The sequence below is a fragment of the Hemitrygon akajei genome, chromosome 16 (genome assembly GCF_048418815.1).
Source record: "Hemitrygon akajei chromosome 16, sHemAka1.3, whole genome shotgun sequence".
In the NCBI taxonomy this organism is placed as follows: Eukaryota; Metazoa; Chordata; class Chondrichthyes; order Myliobatiformes; family Dasyatidae; genus Hemitrygon; species Hemitrygon akajei.
Window position 1 is genome coordinate 46,401,848 of NC_133139.1, and position 10,475 is coordinate 46,412,322.

At 41.4% G+C, this 10,475-nt stretch overlaps 1 protein-coding gene across 4 annotated transcripts in view; it reads right to left on the bottom strand.

Annotated features, from left to right (window-relative positions):
- The window catches only part of LOC140740013 (procathepsin L-like), a 51,980-nt gene extending 48,270 nt beyond the window's left edge, over positions 1-3,710 (bottom strand). For all 4 annotated transcript variants that reach the window (XM_073068793.1, XM_073068795.1, XM_073068794.1 and 1 more), the window contains exon 1: positions 3,438-3,710. In XM_073068793.1, coding sequence (XP_072924894.1) covers positions 3,438-3,545 — 108 coding nt within the window. In that variant the 5' untranslated portion in view covers positions 3,546-3,710. The remainder of the gene's footprint in view (positions 1-3,437) is intronic.
- Between the last annotated feature and the right edge of the window lie 6,765 nt (positions 3,711-10,475).

The window sequence follows — 10,475 nt, forward strand, 5'->3', positions numbered from 1 at the left end:
TTCAATAATTTTTTATGTTTGTCTTTATTTGTCTTTGTAGTTGATCTGTTGTTTTTATTGCTTCTCCCGACCTTGAGTATGAACATTTCCTGCACTGCGTGTATTACCTCTTTAAGTCGACCCCATTGTTCCTCAGCTGATTCAACGTCAAGCAGTTCCTTCCAGCTTACCTACTGAAGTCTTTGCTGCATCTGCACAAACTTGACCTTTTTGAAATTCAACTTAATGGCTTTGGTTTTTACTAATATACTCTCCCAAAAAATTTTCGAGACTAACAATGTTATGATCTCTTGTTCCTAAAGGCTCAACAGCTTCTGTGCTCAAAGTTCTATCCTGATTGTTACAGAATATCAAATCATGACAGGCCTTCCCTCCCTTTTTGTTGGTGCATTAACATACTGGGCAAAAAAAAACAAATCACTCAATAACTCAATGAATTCACTTTCCTGTAATCTATTAGTCACTGGGTTCTCCCACTCAATATTTAAAGTCACCCATAACTATAACATCACCTTCAGAACTTGCTTCTTTTTTAGATATTCTAAGAGTGTTGTTCATTAAAATCACTATCAACATTAGAGGTCTATAACATACATCCAATGCTATTCCTTTATATGTTAACTTTCAGTTCTCACCCCAGTATCTTCACTAAGTCTCGATTTATTCCCTGTCATAAGCAGCCTCATGTTTAAATTCTCTCTTATGTAAATGGCTACTCCACCACCTTTCTGATCTTGCCTATCCTTCCTAAGTAAAGTACATCCTTGAATACATCACTACTCTTTGAGGCCAACCAGGTTTCAGTTATTACTATTATATCATACTTATATGCACTTGCAGCAAAATTCCAGCTCATTTATTTTATTCTTAATACACCGCACTTATACAGGCCATCCTTAGTCTATTATTGTTGATTCTGACCCATTTTTACATTTTTCAAGCCTGAAATTTGTTTCTGACCTAATATATTACTCTCCACCAAGGTATTTAAACAGTTGAGCCTGGCTTGTTCTAAGTTCTCTAACCCCATTCCCTAGTTTAAACAGTCCTCAACTAACTGAAGCATACACCTGCTTAGTACATTAGTGCCCCTTTGGTTCAAATGCAACCCACCGCAGTAGTACAGGTGCCATCTGCCCCAATGTTCCATAAACCTATGCCCCTCTAACCTACACCATGATCTGAGCCATGCTTTGAATTTTCTAACCTCCTCCATCTTACCTGAACTGGCGCATGGCACAGGCAGACCACCTCATCAGTTCTGCCCCTAAGTTTCCCACCTAACTCTTTAAACTTGTCTTGCAGAACTGACAGCCTGCCCTTACTTATGTCATTTGTTCTGATGTGGACAACGGCTATTGGATCCACTCAGCTCTGGCCAGGAGCTTACCTTCTGGTCCAGGGAGGTCTCCTACTTGTGCTCCTGGTCGGCAACACACCATACAAGACTACTTGTCAGTGCACACCTGATTCTCGACCCCCCCCCCCCACCCCCATGATAAGTGAGTCCCCTACTATCACTAATTCCTTTTTATGGGGTTTAGGTTTAAGATTAGAGGGGCCCTGTGGGGCTCCTTTGTCCTGCCTACCACCTCAGAGGTTGTACAATCATTGCCGAGCGTCGCTAGGTTTTCAAAATGGCAGGACACTTCCAGCTCTGAAGTGATGCCCCTGGACAGTGTGAACCTCTTTCCCAGTGCTTCCTTCCCACAGTTGCCACCTGTCTCTTTCTTTCTTGTCTAGAGCCTCAACTCATGGCTCTCATGAGGTGCATGCTATAGAGGACATCTGGAGCACATCTGCCAATTCTCTACAACATCGGAGGTCAGTTACCTCCTCCTCAAGTTTGGCCACCTTTTTCCTGAGGTGCTGGATTAGCTGACATTTCTTGCATAATTTTCAGTTGTGTCCAATATTCACCAATGTTAATCCTTGGATATGTTCCTAATGTAGGCAAATAAGGTTAGTGTAGATGGGCAAAAACAACCGACGAGCCTGTTTCTGTGTTTTACTATGTAATGACTCTGTGACTATTTTAAATAGAGGGAATATCCCAGCAACTAAGCTGAGCAATGCCAAATCCTGAAACTGTATTATCCCATATCTTCATGGCTGTTGAAAACTCCTAAAATGTTGACCTACATAACAAGACTGATAATGAGTTTCCTTTCATTTTAATAATGTTAGCTTATAAATGTGGTCACAGAAACGGCTCTCCTCAATGAACACTAAGACTAATGCAGCTCAGTCGGATGAAGTCCTGCTAATTGTACTCGGAGGAGTAAGAAGGAACAATAATGGCAAGAGTCCTGAATTCAACCCAAGTGACATTCATCAACTGAACAAAAGGAAAGGTCACTAGGTAATTAAATAGAAATGCTTTTTATCATCACAGGTGCAGAAGCCTGTGTATAGGAAGGAGGAGTTCATTCTGGACACCCGAACTTAACAGGACATGCACTCAAGTAACTAGTTTGATTTCCCAGGGTCATCAAATCAAGAACTAGAGAAAATGGGTTCAAAGTAAGAGAAGAAAGATTAAACAGTAATTGAACAGACAACACTTTTACACAGAGGTGCGTATATATGAGAAAATCATTGAGCCACGTGTAAAAGCATCTTGGACAGGTACATGGATAGGAAAGGCTCAGAAGGCTATTGGCTAAACCCTGACAAATGGGACTAGCTTGGATGGACATCTTAGTTATCACAGGTCTGTTGGTACAATGGGGCTGTTCTGTGCCGTATGACTCTATGAGGACCGCTAGAAATGGATCAGCCACGAGGGGTTGACAAGGAGCCCACAGGATGAGTTTCGAGAGAGAGAGTGAGTGTGTGGATCAGTCAGGTTATGACAACACTGGGAACATTTAATCCTTAAAGACCTTTCTAGTCTTCACTGGAGATATTGGTGGGAGCAAGCATTGCAGTGTGTAATTATTCACTCAATGTTCACAGTTTAATCAGGGGACTGAATATAATGAGCAGCCAAATCCTAACAATAGGATTAGTTACTTAGGATTAGTTATACAGTTACTGCCAATATATCTGAACATGCTGACTTTCTGAGCCTGTCCATTTTAAACTGTACAAGCAGAGATATGCAACACACACAAAATGCTGGAGGAACAGAGCAGGCTAGGCAGCATCCATGGAAAAAAGTATACTGTAGTCTTTTTCATAGATGGTGCCTGGCCTGCTGAGTTCCTCCAGCATTTTGTGGGTGTTGCTTGGATTTCTAGCATCTGCAGATTTTCTCTTGTTTGTACAAGCAAAGATATTCTTTTTTTGGAATTTTGGAGAGCTATCAGAGCACATATGGAACTGCTGACATTAGTACCAATAATATTAACTTAATCAAACAAATACTAAACAACACACACAGGTACTTCAATATTGTCATAATAACTAAGAAAAAAATACATCAAAGGGCTTACCTCGCAGCGTCTGTTGTCTAAATGCAGTGAGATGAAGTCCTGAGGATGAATTTTATACTGTAAACATTTGCAGCGTCCTTCCCTCCCTACAATGCTGTTGTGGTTCATCTTATTGACAACTGAAGCATTCAGAATGCTGGCAAGTACATCCAGATATATGCTGGGGAAGAGTATATTTTTTTCAGTAAGATCCTTCCCCTGTCAGATGGACTAATTGGCAACATTTGTAGCAGGTTGGCTTTGTTATAGACACTTCCCAAAGAAGAAGAAGGAAGGAGGAGGCAACGGTGGCTGACAAGAGAAGTCAAAACAGCAGAAAATCAGGAGAGGATATGCAATACAACAAAAAGGAGTGGGCAGCTTGAGGACTGGGAAGCTTTTAAAAACCAACAGAAGACAACTAAAAATGCAATAAGGAAAGAAAAGATAAAATATGAAGGCAAGCTGGCTAATAATATAAAAGAGGATACCAAAGGTTATTATAGATATAAAGAATAAAAGAGAGTGGATATATAACAGCTGGAAAATTATCCTGGAGGGGTAGAAATAACAGACAAACTCAATAAGTATTTTGTATCAGTCTTCAACAAAAAAACAAGCAGCAGTAAGCCTTAGACTCAAGAGTGTCAGAGGGAAGAAGTGTAGTTGCCATTACTAAGGAAAAGGTACTTCAAAAGCTGAAAGGTCTGAAGGTAGATATTTCACCTGGACCGGATGGACTACACCCCAGGGTTCAGAAAGAGGTAGCTGAAGAGACTGTGCAGACATTAGTAGTGATCTGTCAAGAATCATTAGAATTTGGAATAGTTACAGAGGACTGAAGAATTTCAAATGTCACTCCACTCTTTAAGAAGGGGGGCAGGCAAAAGGCAGGAAATTATAGGCCAGTCAGACTGATTTCAGTGGTTGGGAAAATGTTGGAGTCCATTGTTAAGGATGAGGTTTCAGGGTATTTGAAGGCATATGATAAAATAGGCCAAAGACAGCAAGGATTCCTTAAGAGAAAATCTTACTTGACAAATCTGTTGGAATTGCTGTGAGGAAGCAGCAGGCATGATAGACAAAGGAGAGTTAGTGGATATTGTTCATTTGGGTTTTCATAAGACCTTTGACAAACTGTCTTATATGAGGCTGCTTTACGAGGTAAGAACCCATGGTATTACAGGAAAGATACTAGCATGGATCGAAGATTGGCTGACTGTCAGGAAGCAAAGAGTGGGAATAAAGGGGTCCCTTTCTGGTTGGCTGCTGGTGACTAGTGGTGCTCTGCAGGAGTTGATTTGGATGATGGAATTGATGGTTTTGTGACCAAGTTTGAGGATGATAAAAAGATTGATGGAGAGGACATGTAAAGTTGAGGAAGCAGAGAGTCTGCAGAAGGACTGTGGCAGATTAGTTGAATGGGCAAAGAAGTGGTAAATGGAATCTTGTATAGGGAAATCCATTGTCATGCACTTTGGTGGAAGGAATAATATCTAGACTAAACTGGGTGTAATTCAGAAATCAATGTTGCAAATGAACTTGGGAGTTCTCATGCAGGATTTCTTGAAGGTTAACATGCAGGTTGAACAATAAGGAAGGCGAATGCAATGTCAGCATTGATTTTGAGAGGTTTACAATATAAAAGCAAGATTGTAATGCTGAGGCTTTATAAAGCATTGGTCAGACCGCACTTGGACTATTGTGAGAAATTCTGGGCCCCTGATCGAATAAAGGATATACTGGCATTGGAGTGAGTCCAGAGTTGGTTCCTGAGAATAGTCCTGGGAATGAAAGTATGAGGAGCGTCATATATCTCAGGGCCAGTATTCCATAAGACCATATGACCATAAGATATAGGAGCAGAATCTGGCCATTTAGCCCATCGAATCTGTTCTGCCATTTCATCATGGCTGATACATTTCTCTCTCAGCCCCAATCTCTTGCCTTCTCCCCGTATCCCTTCATGCCCTTACTAATCCAGAAACTATCAAGCTCTGCCTTAAATATATCCAATGACAAGGCCTTCACTGCCACCTGTGGCAAAGAATTCCACAGAATCACCACTCACTAGCTAACTCCTTATCTCTGTTCTAAATGTAGGTCCCTCAATTGTAAAACTGTGTCCTCTGGTCTTAGGCTCCCCCATAGGAAACATCCTCTCCAAATCTACTCTATTGATGCCTTTCAACATTCAATAGGTTTCAATGAGATCCCCAGCATTCTTCTGAATTCCAGTGAATACAGGCCCAGAGCTGTTAAACATTCCTTACATAAGCCTTTCGATCCTGGAATCATATTTGTGAACCTCCCTCAACTCTCTCCAGTTTCAGCAGATCCTTTCTTAGAAAGGGGGCCCAAAATTGTTCACAATATTCCAAATAAGGTCTCAGCAGTGACTTATAGACCCTCAGCGTTATATCCTTGTTTTTATATTCTAGCTCTCTCAAAATGAATGCTAACATTGCATTTGCCTTCCTCACCACAGACTCAACCTGCAAACTAACCTTTAGGGAATCCTGCACAAGGACTCCCAAGTCCCTTTGCACCTCAGTTTTTTGTATTTTCTCTCCATTTAGAAAATAGTCAACCCTTTCATTTCTTCTACCAAAGTGCATGACCATGCACTTCCCAACACTGTATTCCATCTGCCATTTCTTTGCCATTCTCCTAATCTGTCTAAGTCCTTCTGTAGCTTCTTTATTTCCTCAAAACTACCCGCCCCTCCACCTATCTTCATATCGTCTGCAAATTTTGCCATAAAGCCATCAATTCCATCACCCAAATCATTGGCATATAATGTAAAAAGAATTGGTCCCAACACAGACCCATGTGGAACATCACTAGTCACCAGCAGCCAGCCAGAAAAGGCTCCCTTATTCCCACTCTTTGCCTCCTCCCAATCAACCACTGCTCTATCATTCCCATAATACCATGGGCTCTTAACTTGTTAAGTAGCCTCATGTGTGACACCTCATGAAAGGCCTTCTGAAAACCCAAGTACACAATATCCACCGATTCCCCTTTGTCGATCCTGCTTGTTATTTCTTCAAATTCCAACAGATTTGTCAGGAAAGATGTTACCTTAAGAAAACTATGCTGACTTTGGACTATTTTATCATGTGCCTCCAAGTACCCCAAAACCACGTCCTTAACAATTGACTCTAACATCTTCCCATCCACTGAGGTCAGACTGAATGGCCTGTAATTTCCTTTCTTCTGTCTCTTTCTCTCCTTTAAGAGTGGGGCTTAGAAGAATGAGGAGGGTCTTATTGAAACCTATCATATATTGAAAGATCTAGATAGAGTGGATGTGGAAAGGATGTTGCCTATAATGGAGGAGTCTAAGACCAGAGAGTACAGCCTCAGAATAAGGAGTCATCCATTGAGTATAGAGATGAAGAGGAATTTCTTTAGCAAAAGGTGGTGAATCTGTGGAATTCATTGCCACAAATGGCTTTGGAGGCTAATTCATTGGGTTTATTTAAAGTGTAGGTTGATAGATTCTTGATTAGCAAAAGCAGCAAAGCTTATGGAATGAAGGCTGGAGAATGGGGTTGAGAGGGATAATAAATCAGCCACGATGAATGGTGGAGAAAGCCCGATGGGCTGAATGGCCTACTCCTTCTCCTATGTCTTATGAACTTGAGTCCAAACCAGGGTCCTAGTAGACAGAGTGAGAGAAAGAGATGGAGACACAACAGATTGCAGATGCTGGAACCTGGAGCAACACACCAGATACTGGCAGACCTCAATGGGTCAGGCAGCATTTGTGAAGAGAAATAGACAGTCAATGCTTCAGGTCAAGACCAATCATTGGGACTGAAAGATGGAGAGAAAGCCAGTATGAAAAGGTAGAGGAAAGGGGTCGAACAGCAACTGGCAAGTGACGTGTGGATTCAGGTGAGGAGGGGTGATGGGAGGAGAGAAATAGCGATGGAGGCTGGCACATGATAGGTGGATGATCAAAGGGCTGAAGATATTGGAATCAGATAGGAGAGGACGTTGGGGCATGAAATCAAGTGGGGATGGGAAGGGCAGACAGGAACAGTGGAGGAAGGGAACCAGTGGGAGGAGAAAAAGAAATGTGTCGGTAGAAAGTGGCATTGAAGCAGAACTTGACCACGTTTTGTTCAAAGAGATTGGATTCGGGCTTTGGTTTCAGTGTATGAATTAGTGTAAGTTATATAAATCATATCTGGATGTTTGACCAATGACCACCAGTTAAGGTGAGGTTATTGTTTTGCAAGGACTTACACCTCTGTGCCTCCGATAATTGTTAGTAATCAATGCAATGTTAGTAATGTTCCACAAGCTTCTGCTGAAGTCAAAATTCTTGTGGCCAAAGAAGGCCAATCAGCCCATTGAGTCTGTGCTTGTTCTGAGCTACAGTATTTCTTTAGTCCCAGTCCCCTACCTATTTCTCAGCAACCTATACTACTTTAGCTGCCCCTTCAACTCCTACTACCCATCTACAATCAGTGTAGCTTAAAGTGGCCAGTTAACCTACCAACCTGCACTCTTTAGGATGCTGGAGAAAACTGGAACATCCCACAGTCACAGGGAAAGCAGAAACTCCCCACAGACAGCATCAGAGCTCAGTATTAACCCTGGGTGGCTGGAGCTGTGAGAGAGCAGTTCAGCCAGTTGTACTGCTTCGCCACCCAAACCTGCCACATTTAACATCATATCAGCAGCTACTTAGTGTGACGAGATCCTAAGGTTTATTCATTATGGACTCTGCCTTTAAAAACAGAAAGAGTGGGTGTACACTGATTCAGAGAGAGAGAGTTGCCGTGGCGACAGAAGAGCAGAGCTATATAATGGACAGCTGGTGTTCAGCATGTTTGGAAGAAATACAAGGTCAGCTGGCTTTTCAGACAGACACATGAAAGACACAGACAGAAATACAGAAGAAATAGACACTGGATGAGTGCCCACGAAAGGGTGGGTTTGGCTCGCAGTGTGGAAAAGGGGTGACCGGTGGAAGGCTATCGATGTGTTTAACCCTTGCCTGGGTTGACAGCTTTACTGCGTGAAGACAGTACCCTCTTGTGTGGTCACAGTCGGTGACTTTAACAGGACTTCGGAGGACAACGTGGGAAGAATCGATGACGTCGGCTCACTTGGAAAACAAAGCACCTCTCTCTCTCCTCAATCTACTCAACTCAATATCACGAACTAAACTGACTTCATTCCTATACCATCATAAGACTGTATCATTTACCACCTAAGCTTGAAGAAGTTTGGGATTTTATATTTACACACATACATGCAGAAACTCTGCTAACCTGTTTGATTTATCTGGTTTTATATTACTGATTTACATAGATACTAATAAATAGTGTTTTGTTACTAGAAAAACCAGATTCCAAGTGTGTTCCATTTCTGCTGGTTCTTTTAACCCATTATGGGGTACATAACAAAATTGGGGGCTCTTCCAGGACATGAACAAATCAGAGAGAGACATTCTAAAATTGTTGAAGGCCATTTTAAATTGTTGGGAGCCATTTTAAAATTGTTGGGGACTTAATTGAGTGATTAATAGTCTATCTGATTAGGGGAAATCACTTTTGATTTGCTTGAGTGGAAAATCAGCAGCAATGGAATTTGAGGTTAACAATTTTCTAGCAGAACCAACCCCTGAAGCATTGGATGATGCTAAGAGGGATGTGCTGTTGGGAATTGCTCGTAAGTTAAAACTTAAGGTGACCACTAGAATGAGGAAGGCGTTAATAGCAGAGCATTATATATCCAAGGGAACATTTGAAGAGGATGTGTGGGAAATGTTTGCTGAAAGTAAACCTACTGAGGCTGAGGTTTAGCTTCGGTTAGAACAATTAAAGAGGGAGGATGAGATAGATGCTGAGACCCTTTCAGAGTCTGTTAAGTTAGCAGACGAGGTTGTTTTAATCCACAAGGTTGAGTTTACTCCGGATGAGAGTTTCCCAGAGAGTAGCTGGGAAAATTAGGGTGAACTGGAATTTGAAATTGAGGCTAGTAATGAAAGCCCAGAAGAGGCAGCTGGCCTGATTGCCTGTGTTCAGGTTGTTGAAGCACATGTGGACTCATAGGGTACTGAACCTTGTGTTGAAACTCAGTTAAGGTCTGAGGTGTCTGACTCTGTTGAAAAGGAATGCAGTCTTTTTGTGTTAGATGGACTTGGTTCACTGAACAAGGGGTTAACCTTGGTACCAGTGGAAATTGAGGATTCTCAGTCACTTGTGTTAGGCAGTGTTCTAAAAGTTGGTGATGAGATGAAAACTGGTGAGGTAAATGTTATTGAAGATATTGAGCAGGGTGCTGTTTCTAGACTTTTGAATACAGTACTTGTGAAGTCTGGATTGGTTTCAAGACCTTTGACCTTGCTGAGAGAAACAGCTCTCTCAGATGCTGAGACAGTACATGTTGATTTGTTTAATTATATTTTGGAATTTAAAGATAAACAACTTGGTGATGTTGTTCAAGTTTGTGATTTGGAGAGACAGGGTTCAGAGACTTCGCAAAACAAAGGGAAGTGTTGCTTTGACCAAGAGAGGCCATCTGCAGGTGTCATTATGGAAACATAGAGAACTAAAGATCTTGAAGACAGAATTAATGACTTGTTTGGAACAAAGGACTTGTTTGGAAGCTCAGTGAATAGGCTTAGTTAGAAAACATGAGTGGGCAGTTGGCACCTGTGCAGGGTAATGTTCAGGCAGTCTTGGGAGCTGATAAGCAAGCTGATCACATGATGGTTAATTGTTCTGTGGTGAAGTGGAGAAGAGAAAATGGGTGATCAAACTCCATTTTGAAGATAACAGGACCTGGTTTTGCAGGAATTTGACCTTTTTGTAACAAAGTATGTAAAAAGTAAAGACAATAACATGGTGGATTGATTGCCTGGATGTTAAGTTTAAGAATGAAATAGAAACTAGTATTTGTATACGCTTTTGCTATGTTACCTGGTAATTACACATGTATTGCTTCAAGTTGTATAATTGATTGTTAGACAAAAAATTTTCTCCTTGATCAAATTTTTCCCAAAAGGAGGGAGGTGTGACGAGATCCTAAGATTTA